Source organism: Myotis brandtii, unplaced genomic scaffold (assembly GCF_000412655.1).
Source record: "Myotis brandtii unplaced genomic scaffold, ASM41265v1 scaffold466, whole genome shotgun sequence".
NCBI classification, from domain to species: Eukaryota; Metazoa; Chordata; class Mammalia; order Chiroptera; family Vespertilionidae; genus Myotis; species Myotis brandtii.
In genome coordinates, this window is record NW_005367809.1 from 2,911,002 (window position 1) to 2,937,710 (window position 26,709).

General features: G+C 41.5%; 1 protein-coding gene across 2 annotated transcripts in view; it reads right to left on the minus strand.

The window, feature by feature from the left end:
• Positions 1-26,709, minus strand: part of IMMP2L (inner mitochondrial membrane peptidase subunit 2) — a 488,390-nt gene that overhangs the window by 93,886 nt on the left and 367,795 nt on the right. For both annotated transcript variants that reach the window (XM_014547169.1, XM_005875617.2), the window contains one exon: positions 14,378-14,480. In XM_014547169.1, coding sequence (XP_014402655.1) covers positions 14,378-14,480 — 103 coding nt within the window. The remainder of the gene's footprint in view (positions 1-14,377; positions 14,481-26,709) is intronic.

Consider the following 26,709-nt stretch of genomic DNA (forward strand, 5'->3'; position numbering starts at 1 on the left):
TTAGTTTTATTCATTTCAAATGGGCCGGATCTGGCCCGTGGGCTGTAGTTTGCCCACGGCTGCGCTAGATAGATGGCCATGCCACCGCCACCTACTAAAACGGGGGAATCTGAGAGAATAAAATGGGGGTGGAAGGAAGGGAATAGAGAGGGTCATCTTAGACTTGCTGTTGAACATCAGGTGGGATAGGACCTGGAGATAAGACCTGAGCACCAAGGAATGGGAACATCCTGCGAAGACAGGGACCAGTTTTCCCAGGGAGAGCTTTAAATAGAAACGAAGGCCCCGATGGAGCTTGGGGTCCCCTGACTCAGAGGTCTGGCTGGGAAGGGAATATGCAAACGAGGCCCCAGAAGAGAGCTGGTGGTGTGTGTGGGCTCAAAGAGGCGAAGGGCAGAAAATTCTCAAGGGGCTTGAAAGGGGAAGTGGCCACCACATGGAGCACTGCGGGGAGGTGGACTCGGATGGATCCCCAAAGAGCCCAGTGGTGTTGGCAACACGAAAGTCACCCTGACAAACCCCGAGCCCAGTGAGCGAATCATGTGCTCAAAGCCCAGGCACCTCACTGAGCTGCAAAAGGAAACCTTGGAACAAAGACAGACTGGGGACAAGGAGGAAGAAGAGGTGCAAGCAACCTCCTACAACAGTTTCAGAACCTGAGTACCTTTTCATCTCAGAGAAGCGACAGTGAGACACAAATGTCACATACAAGAACGACCAATAGTAGACATTTTTTTAAACCATAGCCTACTACCCGGTGCACATTAAATCCATCTGAACTCAGATCTTAGAATTTATCAGCACGGGATAACCATGGCGTTACTCCTAATTCAAGAGACAGCAGGAGATTTTTCTAAAGGCTTATAATTAGTTATTTAACAAGAAGAGCCAAGCGAAGTCTATGAACACCAGCTCCTGTGTGAGTTGCTCAGAGTACTCACCATGCCCTCCTCTCTCTGGAGCAAAACAGCCCAAAAGCTGAGGATGAGCCCCAGCTCCAATTAGTGAAGCAGCCCAGTCGCCCTTTGTCATTTAAATTGCACCGCACTTGAATTTGCATAGGCTGTCAGCACAGAGCAGAATCCCAAGCCACATAAAATCATAAGGCTGCCTCTTAAAGCGGAATATATTAGTCTTTTCCGGCACTGCCTCCCCGCTGAAACCACGCAACTCAACGCTATTTTCTGGGTGGGTCACGCTGTAAAATTTTCAGTTGACTTACCCACTTGGAGATGGCGGCACATGAAACAGAGGACATGGGGCTGTGGAGGGAAGTGAGCCTTCCCGCCTCCTACCTTCCCCTTGGCTCTGGCTTCAGATAAGGTACACCGAGACCAGGGCTGACTTGGAGCCCGGGAAGCTATGGCCACCACAGCGCCCGCCACTGACAGTGATGGATGGTGCCAGGCTGGGCCGATCCGTCCCAGGTCTTGCAGGCCCTGGTTCAGCATTGGCCCAAATGGACCCTGTGCACTGAGAGCCAGGGGTCAGATTTTCCCTCTCCTCTGGCTCACACTGTGACCTGTACCATGGCCATGGCCTTGGGCTTCCCCTCAGCTTCAGGCCTTGGGGTGGGGAAGGGGCGTTGGCTCACACTGGGGCTGGGAGACACTCCTTCAGCTCTCATGGTTCAAAGCCTCTCCCAGCACTAGTCACCACTGCCTGTAGGGACAAGTGAGGGACTGTGATGCTTTGGGGGAGCCACCACCACACAGACAATTCCTCTGCCTGCCAGCTGATTTCTGCCGTTCCATCATTATTCCTTTCTATGGTGATGCTGGGCAGAGGAGAAAGATTCCTGCTACATTTATAAAAAGTTGAAAGTAACATCTGCAAGAGCTCTCCCCCTCCCTTTCCCTCTCCCCCTCCTTTTCCCTCTCCCCATCCCTTTCCCTCTCCCCCTCCCTCTACCTTTTCCTCTCCCTCCCCTTCCCTCTCTCCCTCTCCCCCTCCTTCTGTTATTAGACTCCTTCCTTTAGAGGAGGGGAAGGAAAGGAATTTGAGAGCAGGAGAGGTCTACACTCCTGAGCTGGAGGGAGGGGCTACTACTGTTACTACTGTACTTAAGAGAAGTCAGGGTGAGAGAAGAATGAATGCATGCTGAGCTTGGGAGACACTATCATTGACTAGGCCCAGTTCACTCTGAATCGAGCAGGAAGAATATCTAGAGTATATTTTGCATCTGCAAATGAGTCTGCTCTGCATGATACATGATGTTTTCGGTTGGTTTATTTTTAAACTGGACTGAAGCTATAGGAAAGCCCATCTGAACAGATAGGCTAATCAAAGTGGTGGTAATAGTCCCCATGGCCTTTCAGGAATTAAAAACAGAGAGTGTGAAAAACAACGTTCTGAAAAGGGCCATCTTCCCAAACGTAAAGGACCGGGATGTATCAATCAAGGTAATGCGTCTATTATACTCGGCACATCCTATCTAAACCCTTTCCATGAAAGGATGCCTTACATAATATTTAAATAATACTAAATTTCCTTTGTTGAGATAACGAAAAGGTATTGTGGATAATGAACTCCAAAAGAACTAGGAGTGAGACAGTGAGAGGGAACGAGAGGGTGGAAAAGCATGTACTATGAGTTCACGTTTCATAATTTGTTATGTGAAACCTCCCACGGCAGCAGAGAGCCTTCCCTGCAATCAACCAGTAGTTTTACCTGGAGGGGAAAATCGTTCATCTAAAGCATGATAGTTTTGTTCCCCCAAATTAAAAACAGAGGAAGTATTATGTGACAATCATAAAATCAAATAAGAACTAACTCTGGAAAGTTTATTTAAGATCTTATAAAGTACTAGAGGCCCGGTGCACAGATTCGTGCACCAGAGAGCCTTCCCTGCAATCAACCAGTAGTTTTACCTGGAGGGGAAAATCGTTCATCTAAAGCATGATAGTTTTGTTCCCCCAAATTAAAAACAGAGGAAGTATTATGTGACAATCATAAAATCAAATAAGAACTAACTCTGGAAAGTTTATTTAAGATCTTATAAAGTACTAGAGGCCCGGTGCACAGATTCGTGCACCAGTGGGGTCCTGAAAAGATACAGCAATTTAACTAACAATGTCCATCTGGGCAAAAAGGGTAATTTAAATACGATGTCCTTGGTGAGTGCCCTTTGCAATGGCCTTGCCCACTTTCACTATTAGTTTTTGGACAGGGGTCTGTGGGGATTGGGTAGAAACCAGCTCTCTGACATACCCTGAGGGGTCCCAGATTGTGACACACCCCTGAATCGGGCTCCCTCCTCTCTGGTTCTGGTGTGTCACCTGAGAACCTGCCAAGTCACCACAGCTCAGCAGCTGCAGGGTAGGGTAAGGCACTCAATCTGGAAACAAACACCAGGGAAACCCAGCCTCAGCCTTAAAGAATCCACTCATTTAATGGCACTACCATCCTCTATTCAGTATATAAGTTTTCTTTGTTTAAAAGGCTGAGCAAACACCTATGCTGTGTTTTTGTTGCTGTTTTTTGTTTGGGGGGGGGGTTGCTTTGTTTTTGTTTGTTTTCTTAAATGTCAGAAGAAACACACAATTAAGTTTATTTTAAAAGCCTTTGGACCAAATATTTTAAGATTAGAATTTTCCTTGACCACAGTCAACATAATTCCATAGTGACTTGACATTTATAATCTTATTTTTTTGAAATAAAACTTAATCTATACGAACGGCCTAAATGTAATCGTGGCTCATTTGAGAGGACTGTTGCATTGTCTGCCACTTCCCAGCGAATAGGAGGCAGGTAGAGTGCGAAGCCCTGGCAGGAAACAGGCAAACGGGCATTGCAACAAGGTGGGGTGAGATTGGGGGGTGGGGGGCGGGGAGAGGTTGGTAGCTTCAACATGGTCTGGTTGAAGCTCTTCAACTCTAAGTGAAATCAGTGGAGGTCTCAGTAAAACTTTAGCCTGTGTGGTTTTCAGTATAAAGTAGATTCTAGTTCATAATTGGTATCTTCATTAAAATCAGGTTTCTTGATCAAAAAACTCAGCCCAATATTCCACAACTTGATGAAGCTTTATAATTTCCACTTTCCTTCTACTGATCCGATCCTCATTTCAGCCCACCATGCCAATACACTTACTTTCATACAGTAATTGTATTGAGAGGGGCCATTTGTTCATGTAAGCTGAAATTAGTGTGAACATTCTACATCACTCCACCAGTATCACTTATAATTTCTTTTCTCTTTAAACAAATAGTTTCATTCAAAAATATATCACATGGACTTGCATATTAAATAACAATTTTAAATAACAACAATAATGGAAAAGACAAATGTTAAGCCTGCTTTTCCATCAGCCAGTTTAATCATTGACGTACTGACTTTCCCACCGTACGCTTCCTTCTCGTTCGCCTCTACATTCTAGGAATCACCTTTACCTTCTGAGTCAGGTGAGAACTTCGGACAAGGAGCAGAGGGGGCCTGTGATTGGCTGGGAAGCACATCCACTGTTAGGGATGCTAAGTGCGAGGCAATAGACTTCCGATGGATTAGTTCCGGCCGTAAGTTCTAATGAGCCATGAGCAAGGCAGTCATCCCTCCCGGGGTCAGCACGGCAGGTCGCAGCATTAGGAGGCAGCACACTTCCAACCAACCGGGAGCCCACAGTGCCAGCTCAAGTGCCAGCCAAGCTCTCTGCCAACTGAAGAAGCGCGGAGCATTGCTGTGTCCCCTCCACCTTTCGGTCTTTCACATAAAAACGATCACCGGAACATCATTAATATATCATGGTCACCGTCAATACCATTATGCTTCATTGTAAAGTTTGGTCACTGCGTGGGGGGAGCATGAAGGCAGGTCCGTATTTCGCCTGGGGGACTTCTCTGACAGAGTTCTTTCCAGGAAGCCGAACCTAACACACACCCAATCAATGGCTGGCTCCTAAGGGCCCGCCCATCAATCCACTTCTTCATATTTGTATTGCTGTCATCTTAGCCTGGGGACTAATCATCTCCCACTTGAACCAATACTCTCACCGAGTAATTGCACTCTCACCGGTAGCCTATTGGCAATCTCATCTTTCATTCATAATTTTCCCAATCAGTCTTGCTGACCTGCCTGTTCCTATTACCCTCCTGCCCAGACATGTAAACGGCTTCTCGGTGCCTCCTAAGCGTGGATGCGTGCGGGTCAGGAGACAAAATGCATGAGGCGAGACGGACTCTTACACAAATGACCACGTGAAAACTGAATGCTCAACCTGCAGGCAGACTTATTTCTACAAAATGTGTAACAAGACTTAATTCTTGAAGAACTTAATTGTTTTATTTAAATAATTTTGATAGAACTTTTATGTTCATTAGTAGTCATTTTATTTTGCCTTTAGATTTTAAAAGATACTTTTGATATTTTACAAACAATGTCAGAAATTTCAAAAATATTTACTTTGTAATTTTTCACGTTCGTTTTCATTTCTATGTTCTTTCTTTAATGAAGGATTCTTTTATGTTGACATTACTACAGATGTCCCCCATTTGCCTCTCTGGCCAGGACCACATTGTTGTCTGTGTCCATGGGGTATGCATATATGTTCTGTGACTATTCTCATTTATATTTTGATAAACATATATTCTGATTTTTCCTATGCTCCAAATTCAATTAAATATTATTTTAATCCTTTATATAATTATTGTAAATAGAATGCAAATTATATGGAAATATAATAACAACATAGTGATTTTGCAGAAATGGAGGCCAGAAAATGTTTATGAGTAAGCATATAATAATTCATGAATTATATCTGCTTTTATTAGATTACTCTCCCAAACATCACAGGCCTGCCAGCAGAATATCTGGACTTGGTGATGGTAATTAAATTCAGTCATGTTGATATGTTTGCTGGTTTTAGCAGATAGAGGTATGTTATCCCGTTAAGGGAAAGGAACATACTTCATCTGGCAGTCTGTTAACCTGATACAGCTAGTAAATATTTAGACATGTGTTATGTCGACCCCATGCCCAGGCCCCACAAACACTAGGAGAAGACCTGCTGTGAGTAATGGGTAGCTGTTGATGCCAACTTTGAATATTTCTGCTTATGTAGTTATTTAAAATATTCTACTATATTCCAGGCATGAAAGGCATAAAGCATAATATAATGAACGCCTATACTCTCATCACGCTGCTTAAGATACAAGAGAGTACCAGGACGTTGGGGGCCCACTCAACCCTCCCCAGTCACACTTGTTCCCTTCGCTTCCAGAAGTAATCACTACCCTGAATTTCCTTAGTGCTATTTTGAAAGGCAAATTCTATAAAAGTGTATTTTCTAGTTGTTGATGATGTCTAGACATGCTTGATTATTGCCTACGGCAGTCCTATGCTACTAGTACACTCAAAGAACTGCTTTAATATTTCTGCAGATTCTTCTTGGGTTTTCTAAGTAGAAATAACGTACTTGAGAGAGAGAGAGAGAACCAGTTTGGAATCTCTCTTTTCAATCTCTATATCCTTTATTTCCCTTTCGTGCCTTAACCTGCACTGGCAATGACCTTTTCAGCGCAGCCTTGAATGGAAGTGGTATAAGAATGGCCCTCTTTGTCTTGTGTCTGATTTTTTAAAAAAATATTCTTTAACATATTTTTTATTGTTGATAGTATTACAGATATCTCCCATTTTATGTTTTTATTGATTTCAGAGAGGAAGGGAGAGGAAGAGAGAGAAAGAAGTATCAATGATGAGAGAGAAGCATTGATTGGCTGCCTCCTGCACACCCCTTACTGGGGATCAAACCAGAAACCCAGGCATGTGCCCCAACTGGGACTGGAACCATGACTTCCTGGTTCATAGGTCAATGCTCAACCACTGAGCCACACTAGCGGGGCATGTGCCTGATATGAAAGGGAAGGCTCCCACCATTTCTTCATTAAATGTGATGGGTCCTGCAGGCTGATGATGTTGTTTGAGGAAGTGGCCTGATGAGATCAGAGTTGTTTTCAGAAAAATTCTTAGTGACAGGAGGAGGGGTTGGGGCAGAATTATCCACAACGACAGGAATCCCTGTGATCCTCGCCTAAGCTGTGAGGTCTGCGACGCCCGTCCATAGAGCGCGCCATGGACGTGATCCCTGCCCTGTGATGGAGACCTGCATCCCACTTCCTAGAATCACCAAGTTAGACAAGTTTCAATAAACCGCAAAACTAGGTGGGTCTGACTTGTAAACAATATCTAAAACTGTGGTTAGTCTGATCCATTACACGGGAAACAATCGCCTACGTCACTGACAATCAAACTGACTTTAAATCCTCCTTAAGTCATTTCGGTAAATACAACAATAAGATGCTGACACAAAAGCAAAGCCATTGTTAAGATTACTTGATAAGCTTTAGGAAAATTAAAAATTTCCAAAGGCCGTTATCGCCCCCAAGATTAGTCAAAAGTCAAAGTCACTTCCATAGTTTGGTGTCTGCATATTAAGAAAAGTGGGGAGCAACTACCCAGCAAATATTTTATAAGCAGACACCCACTTAAACGAGGCAATTCGACCTCAAACCTCCAATCCCAGTGAGTTCAGGGGCAGGCTCTCCCTGCTGGTATTGTCTAAGCAAAGCAGTAGCCAATCTCCCTCCTCGTTCCAAGCCCTCGTATGGTCCATTTTATTTTTCTATGTAGTAACCAATTATGTCTTACAAATAATATGGGATTTTCAATCTCACTCTTAAAACAATTCTAAGATCCGCTGAAGGATAAGTTAATAACACTGCATATGTTGGGCTAAATCTTGGCCCCTGACCCACTGTCAGTAAATATACATTTCTGAGCAATGAACATGCTTCGTTCTGTAATGAAACAGCCCGAAGGAACGGCGTCTGCCATCATAATGAAGCGCCACGACAGCGCTGTGACATGTCTCCTCTCGGGAAAGGAAACCATGTGGAAAATGGCTTCTACACGAGCAGGAGATGAAGACACAGACGAGATTTGATTTGGTGGAAATGGAAGCTGAGACGGTCTCTGTTCTTGGGGTGGGGGGTGGGGGGTAACTGTTTACGTCACCACTCTCCCCGGCACCCTCATCCCCTCCCTGCTCTCAAGAAACTATGTGCTCTTGTGTCGTGATGGTTGACGTCCTTGACATAGAGTAGCAAATCCAACTAAAAGCGAGGATTACCCTCGGAGACTCTGCTTCTGTCCGCAGTCCGGGCATGTCTTCGTTTTGAATATTGCTCTGGAGGGAGAATGGGCTCTTTCTGAGAATGGCTGTGCGCGTTATTCAGATGTTTTCCTTAGGATGGCTTTCCTTGCACTGGCTTCAGCCTTTGCATGAAGTGCCTGCCTTTGCCTATATGAGCCGAGTGAAAACTGTACCTACATGAAATAGGTGAGGTTTCCAGCACTGTTTGAGGGAACCGCGAGAAACACCCAGAAAATCCCGCGGTGAGGTTTTATGACTTTAAGATCCAGAGGACTGTTGTTACCATCCATTGTATATGAATTATAGGTTATTTTAGTTCCTAACAAAAATGTTTTAATGAACACAAGCATGTTCTGCAGAAAATCTGACCAATTCAAGAAAATCTGACCAGTTTAAGTCTAAGCATCATTTTTCTAAGAAAGTGTGACTAGAACCCTTTATTCGGATCCTGTCAACATAATCTAATGACCTTTCTCTTTATTTGAAAATGGCTGATTTTAAATAAAAGTTACTCTAGCTGCTCACGAGAATTTACACAAGGAAAATGCTACACTTCAAAGATAAATAAAAGGAAATGTCAATTCATTCTCTGCATCCACGGGACCACCCTGTGTTGTACCAGCAAAGCGTTTCCAAGGCAACTGGAGCGCATGGACCAGCCCAGGCACAGACCACTCCACTCACAACACAGGCGGCATCCAGAGGGCTGTACACAATAGGAGATTTTAGCGAACAGGTATTATCTTCACCCACTTCAGAGTACTCTGCTTTACCAAGCCCTTCTGGGATTTCAGAGTTCCTTCTTGTGGCTTTTAGTACCCGATGCCTACTCCTCTAAGAGCTCTGTGGTCCCCCCACATGGAGAATGCACACTGGGTTGTATCTGGCCGGTGATCTGTCTTCCTCGCAGGTTGGGGTTATACTTCAGTCTCGGACCTACTGACCCTCTTACTTGCTCTGTCTGGGCACCAGGGCTTCTGTTGATAGTGACGAGAGGATCGGGATGATCAGGGGGTCGGGGCACTCCTTATTGTCCACGACTTGAACTTCTGAATCTTTTCAACATCTCCCCAAACTCCAGCCCAACCGCTCCCTTTGTCATATGGCCTCAAAACTTAATTTTTAAAAATATCGAAACTTCCCTTTCCTTCCTCTTGCTTTCAACTACTCGCATCTCCAAGAACACTGTTTTGTTAACCATTTACTGTATCACTTTTTTTTACCCAAAATGTATAAAGTTGGGAAAAAGTTAAAAACAGGCATGATGAGATAGTAAAGCTCCTGAAATGTTCATTACCCACGTGTATGACCTAACCCAGCAACCTCTCTCTAGTTAACGCAGTCCTTGTCTCTCCTTTCCCTTCCAGCCATCAGATTCCAGGCCAAAATAAATGTGGAAAAACAATAAATGCAAAAAAAAAAAATGTCTTGAAGACATAAATGAAAGACTTGTATTGTATACAAAGAAAAAAAATCAACTTTTCCTCTCCTTCACTTTTTCACTAGTTGCATTAAGAAGTAAAAACTTTCTGAATCTCACTAGGTTCACATGGAACACTACAGAAATTTAATCTTCACGCCAATGTTTTCTTATAGATCCTCACTTTCAGACCCTCAGCTCATTTCATTATAAATAATCTTTTTGAGACCCATTTGGTCTAAAACTATCACCTCTTGGGCATATTTGCTCCAAGAAAACATCCCAGGGGGCTACCATGTTAATAATTAGGTGTCCATAAAGTAAGTGACCAGACCTTTTCCAAGCGTCTCAGAACTCCAAAGAATTCCTATTGAGTGTGACTTGCAGTTCCCATGCTCAGAGGGAGGCAGTATATCAGGCATAGCTTCTGCACACGAATTGTTCTGCTCTGCTTCATGCTTCCTGAACACAAATCGTTCACAAGGTGACACTGTGATCACAAACCTAAGAATCAAATACTTTCATACATTTGCAAAGATTATCTTTGCCTTGAAATATTTAAGGCAAATGATTTTTTGTGTGTGTTTTTTCCCTAACGTCCTTTGGTCAGTGAAGTTAAAATAAAATATTTATTTTAGATACTAAATAACTAGAATTTCTATGAAAACATATATTCCTTACAACAAATCAGTAGACCCTGAATGATGAAAGTATCTTAGTGGCTTATGACTTAAAACTAGATAAAAATGACAGGAAAATGTCAAGGCAGAAAATGCACCAGCTAAATCAGCGGTTCTCAACCTGTGGGTCGCCAACCTGTGGGTCGCGACCCCTTTGGGGGTCGAACGACCCTTTCACAGGGGTCGCCTAAGACCATCGGAAAACACATATATAATTACATATTGTTTTTGTGATTAATCACTATGCTTTAATTATGTTCAATTTGTAACAATGAAAATACATCCTGCATATCAGATATTTACATTATGATTCATAACAGTAGCAAAATTACAGTTATGAAGTAGCAACGAAAATAATTTTATAGTTGGGGGTCACCACAACATGAGGAACTGTATTAAAGGGTCGCGGCATTAGGAAGGTTGAGAACCACTGAGCTAAATGGAGGCTGTGGAGAGTCCCATTTGTGTTTTTACGAAAAGGAATGAATGTCTATGAAAACATTTCAAAGGTTAAGTACTGGAATGGGTATTTATAATAAATGGGAGGAAGAACTATGGCACGCCTTTTTCATTGAAGCAGAGGTAGCTCACTGGAAATAATTAAAAGTAACTATTTGAAAATCCACAGCTATGCATGTACACACACAAACAGAAAATTTGCCTTTTATGTGCTTTCAATTGAAAGCAAGCAGAAGATGCATGAGCACTTATTATAATCAGTTGCTTCTGGATGCTGGCAACGAACAACAACATAGCTGCAGTGGGAAACGTTGCAGCGTCCTCTACAGGAAGCAGCGGTGGGGAAGGGAAAGACCCTAATTTGCTTCACAGAGCAAAGGAATTACCAACAGAAGTGCTTCCCCAACATTCCAAGCAATCATCAGCCTCCATATCAGAACCATCAGATGTCTTTAATGTATAACCCAGTAAATGCAAGTGGCAATAGGCCCCAGGAAACACTTCCAGACAATTATCATTTTAAAGAAAACGTACAAAAGCTATTTTTCACACTAAGAATCTAAGCTCAAGCCATTATGATGGTGAATTTCTATTACGAGAAGAAAGATAGGGCATTTTCTATCACTGTGTGGTGAAGATATATATTCAAGAGGCTTAGAACCAAGATATTCCATAAAGATATACTCATAATGGAAACATTTCCTATCCAGTCTCCTTCTCTCTCGCTCTCTCGCGCGCGCTCTCTCTCTCTCTCTCTCTCTCTCTCACACACACACACACACACACACACACACACACACACACGTGCTCACTTTATCAATCATCTAAGTGAGATGGATTCAGCGAAGAGAAAACTTTTCCTGTTAGACGTGAGCAGAAAAAACCCCCTGCTAATTGAGTGACTGGTGCGGTCGGCAGCCAGGATGGTATGACTTTCTGTTTTATTGTAACATGTCATCTGTGATCCTCAGACTGCCGACTAGTTTCCCTCCATAATGGCATCCCAACAAGTTAGAAGGAGAGGAGTCGGGACTTATTTTGCTGCAATGTTGTCTGTTTCTATAACTCAATATTGCTCTTCTAAATTCATATTCCACTGTTCATCTTTTACTTGTAAAACTGTTAAATCCCATTGAGGGCCTACATATCACAGCAATAAGCCAATCAGAAATGCAAATTCAAATCTTAAGAAATAAATAGGAAATAACACACTAGGAAAAAACATACAGAATGAAACATTCTTTTCCTTCTTCTTCTTTACACAAGAACTAAGTCTACTTCCATATGGAGAAAGTCAGCCCCACTGTGATTGCCAGAGGGCAACAATGTCAAATGAACTGGGTAGATGCCATGATAAAGGACATCTACTATTCGAAGAGTCAAAGCATGTTCACTGTATTTGGATGCACTGCTGAAGTTACTCGGGAGGAAAATGAAGGGTAAAGGCTTCGATCAACCTCCACAAAGTCAAGATAAGCATCCTGGAGGCCATCCCGGCTGCCTCTGGAGAGAAGTGCATTCCCTTCTCTCAAGGGCAGGAAAGGATGGGCCACCTAGAAAAGTTACTGACCTTCCATGTACCATCTCCAAGGGCGCTCTCCATAAACCAAAAAACATACACCGAAAGCTACTGGGGAAACAGATTAATTCTCAAGTCTGCATGCACTTTAAAATTCAAGATTATTTTAGAGTTTTAGAATTAGAAAACTTTAGTTTTTATTTTTTAGAATTATAAGAACTTTAAAATAATTAACAAATTATTCAGATAACCATTTGTTTCCTCAAAAACGCAGTAAGAATTCTCTGTACTCAAACATCACAGATTAGCTTTAAATAAGGATTGTGGGGCTTTACTTCACTTTCTCCCCCCTGTGTCCTCTTAAAACTTGTTGGGGAGTATCAATATTAATATTGTCAATTATTTTTTCCTGGGCATAAATGCTGTTGAAACGTAGAACATGAGAGCTCATGATTAAAGTAAAATTAGGTACTTATAACTCATCAAACACAAATAGGTTAATACATATGTAACAAATGCTTTCCTTAACCCTCGAAAAGTTTCTTCATCTAATTTTGACCAAAAAAAAGAAAGAAAGAAAAGCTAGTTAAGTGAATGAAAATTGATAGCTTATCCAACCATAAACCAAAAGACACTCTGAATATACATATCCATTAAAACGAAAGAAAAGAATCACTCCATTCCAAAGTCATTTTGTGTCTCAGACTCATATTACTGGTTCAAGTTGTAATTAAGAAGTAGATTTCCTTTAAAAGCATGACATAAACCAAATGGAAGTGAAGTGCTACAAGCAACATGGTTGTCAATGGATAAACAAAAAACAAAACCATCTCTAACTTTTGTCACACATCCCACAACCAATAGCAAAACAATGGTTTTTAACACTTCATCTCAGAGTCACTGAAAATTAAAACCAATTAAAACCTGAACTAAAGTTGACTGCCATTTTAGTGTAGACTTGGTCCACACCTGATACGTGAAATTAGATTTAGTCTTATTGGGGAGACAGAAGTAAAACTGCTTTTAGGTGATTTATTTTCACTTTCAAGTTGTTACTGGATTTGTTCACAGCAATCACTTCTATACCACAGGTGGCCTACAACGTTTCCAATCTGCCTGTCCCATCTTCAGTGTAAGATACAAAGAGTCAATTATATCTGTGAAATAATGACTATCTCAGAAGTTTGTGTTGCCTGGCAACTAAAAGAAGGAAGTGGTGTAGTCTCCTGGAGATATTACACTTACCTATAGTTCTGATGCAAGTGCATCTCCATGATTGTACTTTTAGCCAAAGGTGAGTCGAGGTGACTGCCATGTGATCCCTCATAATATGCAAATAGGTTGTCACATATACACCACCAACAGTCAGTTTAGACAAAACTCTGGGGACACACTCTTTTGCAAACCTATCTGAAGGTGTTCAATACTAACTTACACATAAATATTAAGTATAGATATGACTCACTTTAGGAAAATCTACTGGGTGAAAATCCAAGTTTTTTAGCAGATATAGGTAACCGGAAATCAGGTGCAATTCCCAGTAACTAACAGTTTCTTTGCCTTACATAATGAGTTATTGTAATGGTTCATAAGTCGAGAATCTCTGTACACATTCAAATTGAAAAAAATATATATATATAGTATCCGTTTAGTCACATATTTTATGTACTATAAGCATGGCATAGGAACATCTGCATTTCTGCAATTTTTTTTTTAGTTTATGCATTTCTGCTATAATTTAATGCTGACAGCATGTTACTTACCAATGTGATTTCCATGATGCCTGCATTTTTAAGGACTGGTATAGAAAATGGGTGCCTACGGTCTTTTACACATTCCATCTATTAAGTACCAACTGAAAACTTAAGCTACAAAGCATTTCTGGGGGGAAATGAAGACCCTCCCACTGGGGTCAGCCAGCCAGCTTCATGGAAGCATCTGTGTTCTCCTCTATGCAACACACACACACACACACACACACACACACACACACACACACACACCATGGCTCCAATGACGCTAAAGGAAACAATCAAACACCAATGGCTCCACCGGGAGGTTCATGACGGTCTTGGCTGGATTCCTTGAGCGCACAGTCTGACACACCTTTGCTCCCACCTTTGACATCCAACGACGACAGCAACAGGGTGACTTACCGGCCCGAAAGAATTGCTGTCGAAACTGTGTCCATGATGATCGCCCTCCACCCAGATGTGACCGCGAGGCACCTTGACGTAGCGGTTTTTGTGTCCCATGGTTCTAGGAAGGAACAGCACCGCCAATGAGGTTAGAACGGAAAAGAGAGCAAACAGCTGGGCAAACAAAATTAGGAAGCAAACAGATCGCTACGGGTTAGCCTCGATGCCACGCCAAAACTTCCCCTTTAAGTGACACGGGGTCAGAATTCTGAACCCCATCCACACTGTGTCCCCCCACACTCTGTAGGTAGGAACTCTGTGCTTAAGTAAAATGCACGGCCCTGCCTAGTGTGGCACAGCTGGTTGAGGGTCATCCCATGCACCAAGGGGTCACTGGTTGGTTTCCAGGTCAAGGCACATGCCCAGGTGGTGGGTTCAGTCCCCCGGTTGGGGTGAGTGCAAGAGGCAGCCAATTGATGTTTTTCTCTCACATAGATGTTTCTCTCTCCCTCTTCCTTTCTCTCTCTAAAAAAATCAATAAAACATATTTTTTAAAAAATACATTAGCACCAAATGTTTTGCTACTTAATTTACCCTAAATATGAATACCCTAAATATGTTTTTATGAAATTCAATAAGCCCTATGAAAATACTATTCTGTTTTTCCCTAACTTTTAAGTCAATATTCAACTGTTGATCAGTGGTAATCTCCTTTTTTTTTTTTTTTTTTTTAGTCAAAGAAACTTCCCAAACCACCTAACAGCACTTTTCATGACTTCTTAATTTTCTAAAATTCCAGATATATAAGCAAGAAAAAACCTCGGTGAGCTCGTGTTAGACACAAACTATTGATGTTAGTTGACAATTTCTTGTCAGCACTATTTCAGTTCATATATTACCCCTGAAAATGAGGAAAGGTTTAACCATTTCTGAAGACTGTTTAAAAATCAGTGGCCAGGGACACACACTTAGAGCAGCAGGGGGTGTCCTCACAGTGACGAGGTCATGGAATAAGGACAGGCTCAGGCCCAGTATCTGTGGCAATGGAGAAGGTGGCAACCATTTTTTCTTTCGTTGCCTAACTTTTTCAAATGTATTAATTAGGCTAAAACATTCATGTCCTTCGACACAGTTATTCTCCTGGTAGAGATCCAAACAAATAATCAGAAGTATAAACAGATATTTATCATGAGGGTGTATAACACAGGCCTTTTAGAGCAAATATATATCTTCCTAAATACCCAACCGCACAAGATTGGCTAAATTATAATATCAACAGTTCAATTAAAGGGACAGAATTAGAATAACATTTTATTCCAATTAGATAATAAGTTCTCTAGGGGGCAGAGACCATTAGCTGTTCTTATGTTTATTCCCCAAGGCCTTTGGGAAAATGCCTTGTCTAAAGAAGCTTTTCAATAAATGTTGGTTGGATAACTGAATGCATGAATGTCAGCCCTGAGTCTATAGAGTTAAGCCCAGAAACAGCTTGGCCCACGGTTCTTGGAGGTGGAGTTCCTATCAGACCATGTTTGCCAGCAAGTTGTATATGTGCAGAAGGATGCATAAAAAAGGACAACGAAACATCAATTGGTGCTACAGAAATTGAAACTATTCATTACTTAGAATGGTTTTTAATTTTCCAGATAATTTCAATGTTGAATTACTTTGCTTTCGATCAGTAAATCACTGATGCGAGGAAGCGATGCTGTGGCCATTACAAGCCAACAGTAATGAGTGCTGTTTATTTTTAATTACTCCTGGGGAGGAGAGTTTCAGCTCTTAAAGGAAAGCAAAAACAAGCTGCACACATCTTAGCATCAGAGACTCTGGAATATACGTGTTCGATTAAAATCAGCCTCTTAGTTCCTGGCATCCCGAATACTTTTCTCACGAGATGGCCTCTAAGAACTAATATCCGCATCAAGTACGAAGGACAGTGAGAAGACCCTTCTTTCACTTAACTGTTGGCAAGGCACCCTCTCCCAGGAAGCCCAAGCATTTGCTCACCACGTTAAGACAGCTACCTTGAACAAGTACTCACAAAGTAAACAGTTACCCGTTGTGTCTCTTGGAATAATCACGCAAGCAGAATATGAAATAAAACCGGCATAAAATCATTTCTGCACTGAAATGGGAGGTTTTCAGTCAACCATATACCAGAAAAAAACAATATAAAACTCAGATTCAGTTTCAAGGTCACAGAAACCAAGAAGTCAAGACCCCTGCGATAGAAGGTGACAGGATGATAAAATGACCACTGGCAGTTACAAGCTTCCCTGCATTCACCACCTGATCTAGAAAGTTTAAGTTCGCCCATCTCCCCATCCTCTTCTAGCCCCTTACAAGGCTTTATTTTTCCTCATTGCATCTACTAACACATCACTCATTGGTTTACTTGCTTACTGCCCATCTCTCCCCACCAGCACGTAAAGCTTGGGATTTTGGCTTTCTTGTTCACTTCTGTCTCCCCTGAGCCCGGAACAAAGCCTGGGGTAAGGTGCTCAACAAACACTTGTTACATAAACAAACAAATGAATGAGTAAGTGACAAATACGATCACAGAGGCAGGATAATATAGTGGAAATTTCACAGAATCTAGAAACAGATGAACCAGCTTTTAATGTTGATACTGTTACTCACAAGCAATCCTGTGCAAGGTACTCAGTTTTGACTTTAATTTGCCGGTTTTCACCATGGAATGGGTAGGCCGTATCCTGCCTAACTGGGCTGAGATGAAGGTTGGCAGCTAGTTGAGAATGTAACGGAGAGGTTGCTATAGAGCATCGTCTCTGCAATCTGCCGGTTGGGGCTTTCACACCGGACTTAGCACTGTCCAGTTTGTGTGACCGTGGGCCAGCTGGTGAAAGGCTACGTGTCACTTTCCTCATCTGCAGGACAGAGCACCTACCAGCACCGAACTGAACAAGTTGTTCTCTGAAGAGAGTGGCATGGGGTAAGCCCTTGATGAATGGATTCTCTTAGCATCGGGACTGTGTCTGAAGAACTCCATACAGCCCTGACGTACGGTAAGAACCCGCTACGGGGTAGTTACTATGGCTGTTGTCTTCCTTTGTCCACTGTTTGCTTTCATTTCATAATTCAGAATGTGTTCAAGCCCCCACTATCTATCAGCATCGGCCTCTCAAGATGAGCTGAGCTCTGCTTCAGTGATTTCTTTCCCCACAGTTGCGCTGTGACTGCAGACTGTTTTTAATGGCACAACGAATCTTATTTTTCTTTTATTCCTGTGCCCTTCTGGGATACTCTAGAACTGTCTGCCTGTGTGTGTTTAAATGTGCAGAGTAGAAGGTGAACACACAACCTACCTGTTTAGGTTTTCACCTACTAACCGCTTCCACGCCTGCGTGCTGCGATGCTAGTAGACAGGGGTCTACCCATGTACCAGACAAGTATGAAAGGACTCTGGGAGCCGTGCAACCCTGGTGAGATCCATGCCATATACACAGGGCATAGTCTGCTCCCCAGGCTGCAATCTGACTTTTCAAAAAAGAACCCAAAGTAGCTTTAAAAAAATATAATGATAAAATATTGAGCTGGCTCCTTCCAGGACGGCCAAAGAAATGTAACACTCCTAATAGAACTCCTCTAGAGGAGGAATTTTAAATAGCTGAGCGCTCCCGAATTCACATAAAAGAAAGACAAGATAATCTTTTTGGGTGATTTAACACTTAAGTAAGGCATCAGCCTTCAGGGTTGTGTATATCTATGGCCTGCAAATAATTTTGGTTTTGACAGTCAAAAATGAGTTCCGTATGGTACTCTAACTACCTGTCTACAAAAAGGCATTTTTAGCACTAGCATTACCAAGACAAGTTACCGAGGTCTTACAAAGGGAATGAAGAATGATTGCCCAAATTTGATCTGACCTTGAAAACAATGGTTGCTTTTTAAGTCTTTGACTCCCTTGAGTGTCATCAGTTGAATACAAAATTATCTATAAAATCCTTGATACAACAAAAGGAACAAATTCATATTCAAAGAATTTCCCAGATACATACATATACAGGTATACACACACACACACACACACACACATGCTTTTTAAAAATATACATACATTTTTCAATTGACTTCAGAGAGTAAGAGAGAGTGAGAAAGAGATAGAAACATCCTATACAATAAAAGGCTAATATGCAAATCGACCGAACGGTGGAACGACCATTGCTATGCCGTGCACTGACTACCAGGGGGCAGATGCTCAATGCAGGAGCTCCCCCTGGTAGTCAGTGTGCTCCCACAGGGGGAGCACTGCTCAGCCAGAAGCTGCGCTCATGGTTGGCGAGCGCAGTGGCGGTGGCAGGAGCCTCTCCTGCCTCTGTGGCAGCACTACGAATGCACTGAAACCATTTTAAGAGTAGTAGAAATGTAATCTATAAATTTCTAGCCAGTAGAAAATTTTAAAATCTCAGTTAACACAAAATAATTCAAAAAAACACATAAAAAGGGTAAAGCGGGATCAATAGAAAGTACAAAGTAAGATGATATTGAAATATACCAGTAATCATAATAAAAGTTAATGGACTAATCTAGATAAGAGGGGGAAAAATTCTCCACTTGGGGGAAAATTCTAGCTTTATGCTGCTTATAAGAAAGATACATAAACAAAAGGACACAGAGAATTTGATAATAATAATAACACAACTAAACAGGGAAATAACCGTTATATTAATACCAGACAAAATGAGAGCAGGTCTCTGAAATGAGATCGAAGTTTTCCAGGACCTGATCGTGAAACGCAATCGATGGCTATTTTATCCTATAGAAGGATTTGAAGCAGGGAAGTGACCTAAATTTTGTTTCATAAAACGCATGGTCAGAGTCAGCATTGTAAAAACTCCAACTGTCTCTTTGTTATCACAACATGGTAAGAGTTTTTGCTGCTCAATATATTCATTCTCTCTCCTGACTCTCAACGCTGCCAATTGTATGTTTGCTTAGTAACTAAATGCTGAAGTACAAAGACTCAATACTTCTTTCCTTGCACCTTGTATTGAGTTAAAAATAAAATGTATCCAATAAATAGATGGTGAATCCAAACAATGCAGTAACAATTTCTAGGAAGTTGAATCACCCATAGCTACCTACAAGTAGTTGTTTCTCAGGATCACGGTTGAATAGAATATGATTCCTCTTTGCACAGAAAACACAGAGGTGAAAGCATGTAGGTGAAGCCTCCTAGTGAGCCAGAGGAAGGGCACCGATGAGAGAAACCAGATCCCATAGTTTCCTCTCATTGCGCCATGGATCAGGACTACTTGCGTTTCCAAAGAATAGGTCTTAACATCTTTTCACTAGGAAAAAAATGAAATGTCATTTCTTAAATAGACCGCATGCTGTTGCTAGGTGATCAGAGCAAATCTATTTAGCTCATTTAAATTGAATGTTAGATTTATACATATTCACAATAAAGTTCAGAATTAATTTTATAAAATTAATATGAATGCTCTTAGTACAGCTCTGTTTTTAAGGGATGCATATTCCTGATGTATTTCTTTTCCTAAAATACAATTATACAATAAGGAGCTTAACTGTGACAATATTCCTGAACATATAGAATGTTTTATCCTGTTAAACATACATATGAAAAATACCTTCGGCTGCCCATGAAAATCACTGCAATGATAGCGAGACTTTGAGAAAGAGGACATTTAGCAATCATTGGGTTCCATCCATGCTGGATCAGGCATGTATATAACATGGACTTGATCTGCTGAGTATCCCAGCAGTGGGTGGCAGTTTATGCTGCCTTATCTTGTGTGTCATGCTTAGTGAGTGAGGAGAAGCTGATGAATTCTGTGACAGTGGAAATGCTGGTATTTCTTTCTTGATATAAATAAACAACTATTGAATGACTACTCTATGAAACAGTATAAATGGTGTGGGTGAGAGCACAGGAAAGAATAAGATGCCGTCCCTTCCACCAAGATTGTAGTTTATACCATGATTCAAAACATAAGCAACACGGTGGTCTATACAATATATATGGCAGTCTAAACTACTATAGGCAAAATTTAACAAGTTGGAAGTATGTGCAAGGAAATAATGGGTGAATGGAGGAATAAATAATGAATAAGTGTTGCATTTTGCTAACTGCATAGGTGTCCTACGGATGGTACTAATTTAGACTGGGAGAGTCAGGAAAGGCATTATGAAGAGTTAAGTTATAAAGAACAGGTAAAGAAGGTAGCATGGAATTCAAATCCCATTTCCCTTACAGAAAAAAATGTGTTTCTCCTTAGTGCATGATTTCCTTGAGACATGTAACCATAAATTAAGGGACATACTTTATGAGTCACTCTGTAATGAAGACATCCAGTCATGATAACTGTACAGAAAAAATGAATACATTTAAATTATTTCATTCTAAAGACATTATTATTGATTTTTTCTCTTATTATTTTCTTTTTGTCTTTGGCATTGCTTAAAAAGACTTTCCTCAATCCTGATCTGTACATGTAGCTTCCAGATTCTTTTGTTATTATTTAAAATACTGGCTTTTTTATTAATGAGTTGCAGAATTATGTACCTTTCCCTTGGTTTACATTTGGTGGTTCAGGGAACTGTACTGATCAAAGAATTTGTTAAATGTTGGTTCCAGGAGGATGCTCATTAACAATCATTTCTGTTTAAGTTACGCTACTGAAATGTCCTCACAGACAGATCTCCAAAAAAGTCTAGTATGTATTCCACAGACCGGGAAGGTGTGGGAGAGGCGAACTTTCACTTCTACCCTTGAAAGGTTTCTATCTGGGCCTGAGAAATAAATGGACATGACACAGATCAACCAGAGAAAAAAGTACAGCAGGTCCTTAAACAATTTTTAATTCACACTGTTTTTTATAAAAGTTAATGAGATGCCCTAGAAACTTAACACTGGCTTATATCAATTAGCCCATGGTAAAATTGATTTTGTCATCCATTAGCTTGCTTTAAGTTTTAGAATCCATCCACGATGATAAATGAGGACTTAATGTATATAAATTTATATAAGTTTTATGTGACATGAGAGTCCTTATCAAAAATGAAGGACCCCCTCCCCCCCCAAAAAAAGAAAGAAAGACCCAAAGACAAGGCAGAACCTACATGCTGTCCAGTAGGTTGAACAAACAGAAGCAATTATGGAGAAGTACTAGTAATTGAATATCATGCGGGGAGGCTAAAGGAAGATAAGAATCACTTTAGAAGGTCTGCTTGTGTAGAATATTCTTGGTCTCAACTTTGTGTTCTTGGTGACAAGAATATTACTTTGTTTCTAGAATAGAGAGGATGTCTTTCACATGAAAACTTCATCTCCTGTCTTTCCAGTCCCTCTAAGTCAAAGTAATCCTTATGCCCAGGTGAAATATTTTGGGGTGGTCTATTCATTCTCCTTCAAAGGTAATGCAAAAACAAAAAACACACACAAAAACAACAACAACAAGAACATAAAGTCAAATAAAGAGAACAACAACAAAACATATTCTCAACTTGGCAAGACACTGCTCCCCGTCTGTGATTGAAATTAGGAGAGGAAGTCGGAAGAGTGGGGGTGCCCGCTGATGGGCCCAGGCTGTTGGGTCCTTCCTGACATAATTCATGAAGATTCGGAAGACACTCTCTCCCTAAAAAATCAGTGTTTTCCTGGATCCATTGTAATGACAAAATTTAAGGCACCATCCTGCCTGGTCATCAGAATTAAACTCGTTATCCTCCTTTGGGTAGAATGTTCTGGAAACCTGCCTTTGTATGATTTAATGTTTTTAGGCCTTCTAGGACACAAAGACAACGTTCATCAAGGCATATGAACTGACTGCCTTCTTTTCTTCTGTTCTTTATGAAAGCCTGCAATTTTCTTTTTTTGAGAATTTGTTTCTCTATTAACTACTCATTATCACCTACAATGGCTATCAAACTCTTTGATCTTCCAAGTGCAGCATGATGCAGTCTCTTTTGAACATAACTTTTCATTTCATATTTTTAATTGCCATTTTTAAAGTTTTAATTACCTACCAATAACATTTCTATATAGAACTACATCACAAGAACCAATTAGACGTTGTTAAATGTGCACTGAAATCCTGCGTTTTACATGATCACTATTGCAAAATAGTGGAATCGCCTATTTAATGTCAGCAGGGATTAGTTTACTCATCAATCAGTTTTCCAGCCGAATATTCCTTATTATGTCTTTAACAGTTTCATTCAAATAGCATTACAGAGAGAGAATATGCTTTCTTAAGAGCTACCAGACTAGACTGCACATTTGGCAACTCTGGGTTATTCTTCATAAAGTGTCGATATGAATAAAATAGGTTTTATGTCATAACCAACAAGGGATCTTGCTAATTCAAGCCCAACTGCTTCAGTGTTCAGGACCCAGTCCTGTAACCCATATGAGAATGTCTAGGATAACAGCATCCTAATGCAACAGGTGAGTGAAGGCTTCAAAGTCATAAGTGGGGTTTCCCTTCCCGCCCGACAGGACAACGCCACGGGGGCAGGGCCCTTGCCTCTGACTGCTCTGGGCTACAAAGCATGAAGGAGGCTATGGTCAGACTGCCTGGAGCCAGGTCCCCTTGCTGTAAACATAAAGTTCACTTAAAGCTTCCTGGGATGCGTTATTTCATGACTGTCTTTGAATATTTGCTATCCGTGACCTGAGCCTCCAGCAATTCTCTCTGGCTTTTCTATTATGGAGGAGAAAATTCAGGTGAGGTTCAATTCCGGTACAAAGCACAGAAAGTCGCTTTTAATGTGGCCACTTTACTTGGGGCTGATATTTCTTTCTGAGGCCTAATCATATTCGGCGCACCCCTCTGTTTGGGGGGCTCGCTACAGAAGCACCCCCAGGGAAGCGACACCTGATAGTGGTTCGGCTTTTCGGCGCCAGCACATCTTGGTTACGGGGCTACTTGCCAGTGAACGTGAGTCCAGGAGAACAACATGTTCCCATTTAAGCACCAGAACCATGCAATTAGCATAATCTCTGTGCCTTCTGATTGGATATCTATCTCATTCTAATGAAAGCACTCCTGTTTCACTCTTATCAAAAACCATCCCACTTAGAAAATAAATGCTCATAATTACATTCTCTTCAGGATTACAAATTACCTCCTTGATTAGATGAAATAGGCTTACCATGGAAACCTCGGCGTCCACCTACACCTACTTGGCTGTCTACCGTCTCGGTTGTTTCATATTCAGTGACCTGCCTTACGGTTGCATATGTATTACTAACCACTTTCTCTCCTACAAATGATCAGTTTCACCACAATCCCTAAAAAAAAAACCCAAAAAACAAAACCACATTTTTGGAGCTGGTCATTCCCAAGTCAAAATTCGGTGTGGTCCCCTTGTCCTATGGGTTCCAGCCTAGGCACCACGAGAGTCTTCAGGTCATGGTCAAGTTTGCGACTGTCCTATAGACTTATTCTGGATAGGATGCTAGGAGTAGAGAAGTTTATGACTTATCCTTGTAATTATACTTGAAAAAACTGTCCTCTAGCATCTTCCTCATGCTAGCAAATCAAATGTGAAAAGGAGGAGTAGATACACTCATCATTTCCTCTAAACTTCTAATTCCAGTTTTTTTCTCTGTGCAGTTGTTTCTAACAGACATTTAGAGGAAGAGGTGGACAGTCTTGGGAGGTTTGGGGGAGCCTGCTGAGTGGGTGATATCTAACACTAGAAGATGAATTGAAGTTGGTAAAAAGAAGATTAGGAAAAGGCATTTCAGGCAAAAGGAAAGCAAGTTCAAAGGTAGAAAACGAGAGACCAGAAAGCACCTCATGGGTTAAAATCAGAAGAACCCTGGTACTGAGGTCTGGCTAGTTATTGGCATGATGAGCTATACGGCACCAAATTTCAAAGATTTTAGAAATCCTCTCATCCCACACAATCCAGATCACCATTAATTTCTTTTTAAGTTGGCATGGCATGGAATTATACCAAAAAGATCACCATTCATTTCTTAATCATATTGCTATATGATAAAACATAATGCACCATTAATTCACTGCTCTTCTGAGATTTAAAGCCATTCCCTTTGGGTATATATCCAGGAATTGAAGTTCGGAGAGTCCTGTCTACACTATACGCACACTACACTGTTTATAATCCCCAGTGTTAGTCTCTTTCCATGGGAGTGAAAACGTAAAGATGTTCGTGACAAAATAGGATACAGAACCCTTCTAGGCTTTTACAGCTCTTACCCGGCTTTCACAGTTGTCTCACCACATTTGACAGCCCTTTAAAAGGAAAAACTCGTTACATGCTAGTTTTCAAAACAGTTGACTGTTTCTCTTATTCACGCTCCACCGATCTGTATAATATTCAGTTAAATTAGATGTGTACGATCAGAGGCACAACGAGCCCACATATGTGTGGGAATAACCACAACTGATTTTTTCAGGCATGCATTTTGGCTGGGGAACAAAAGTAAGTAGAATCAGCAGAAGGCAACCTTGAGCGAGTGGGTGTTCTAGGTCACAGGCCTCAGACAGATGTTTTGCGGAGGAACGGAGACTGTGAGTGACTCCAGCTAGTCCAGGAGAAGGACCCACGTTCAAGAGTGCCTGTTTTGCTCGGTGTGGCAGAATGGTGAGCCAGGAGAGCCATGCTACTGGAACCTGAGATTGGACCCGGGATCTGGATGAGCGCTGAGCTGGGCTCCGACATCAGGAGCTCGAGGGGAGGGGCAGTCTGAGCGGGACTCCGAACAGGGAGCCTGCAGCCAGTGTGCCTGGGTCTGAAAGCTGCAGCCTCACTTACTAGACTTGACCTTGGGCCACTTACTTAACCTTTAGTGATTCAGTTCCCACCCGAGAAAAATAAAAATTCCTTATTCATGGGGTGTTTTAGGGGATGAGCTAACATTGTAAAATATGTGCGTACAACAGTGTCTGGTCAAAAGGCTCAATTAATGTCAACTTTATTATTATAAAGCCAACTTTGTAACAATAATGTCAGCTGTATTACTAAGCCATAATCATGACTTAACGTATGTAAAGTCCTTTGAACAGGCCTGGCATGTAATAAAACCTCTGTATTGATTTGTTGTTGTTGTTGTCATGAGCCATTTAAAGGTTTTAATGAAGAGCGATCAGATTTGCATTTTGGAAGGAACCAGGACAACAGTGAGAGAGAGGGGTTGGGAGTAGGAGTGGGTAGGGCTAAGCCTGGCTGGCTCAGACAGTCCATCAGGAGCTGTACCCACAAAGGGATTCACGCGGGCATATTGTAGTAGGTGTGGCTCATACACCCCCGGGGTGGACAGGGAGAGGTCAGGATCAAGACCCTCACATGCGATAGAACAAGGGAGTGCTTGCTGCCTGCCCGGGTGTGGCCCATGGATGAGAAGGAACGAAGGCCTTTACAGTGGATGCTTTATTCTTTTTTCACTTTTCCCCATCCTACAGAAATTCTTCTTCTTTTAAATAACTGAATTTTGGGGTGACATTGGTTAATAAAATTATATAGGTTTCAGGTGTACAGCTCTACTACACATCCTCTGTATAGTGTATTGTGTGTTCACCGCCCCAAGACAAGTCTCCTTCTACCGGATGCTTTTTTCTACACAGCTACACTCCAGTATTACACGCCCTTTCGGTTATTGGTAAACTCAGGAAAGTAGTAAGAAAGTCAAAGCAGGTATTTCTAGGAAATCCACAAAACCAGCTATTAAAGGCGAAAAAGCCGTATCTTTACAAGCACTAGCTCTGTATCCAGCCACCTCAGCGTCCAGGGCAACCTGGCCCCTTCCTTGTTAAGCCATCAAACTTCTCTCTCTTCCAATTATTTATCATTTTGGATCACTAACCCATGCAGGCGCTGTCTGAAGGCCCAGGCATGAGAAGGCTGTGGAAGAATTCTTTGAACATCTTTCCTGTGATAGGAACTTGCTGGGTAACTGACTTAGTGTCCACTCTACTGAGAAAACCCTGCACAGTGGAGTCGAGTGGGAAAACCATGATGCTCCTTCTGTTGAAACGTAAAGGCTTTGAGGTTTCAGGCATTTCTGCATGGAATCTTCCCTGGGATTGGGCAAGTATTGATACTTAAGATGTATGTTGATATTGTAACTCTTCAGAATCCAGCAGTAGAAGAGACCCAAACACTTATTCAAGACACACCTCAAATAAAACATCTACAGTTCCACATATTTTAGTAGCTTTTACTATTGAAGACCACTCATAAACGTGAGTGGTTAGCAATTAAAATTAGAATATGCACACCGCCACGGAAAAGGAAATTACTCAACCAGGGATGTCATGCTTTCTCATCCATGTTTACCTAAGCCACCGTGTATGCTAAGCAGTTGAAATCTAAAAGACAGAAGTTATAAAAAT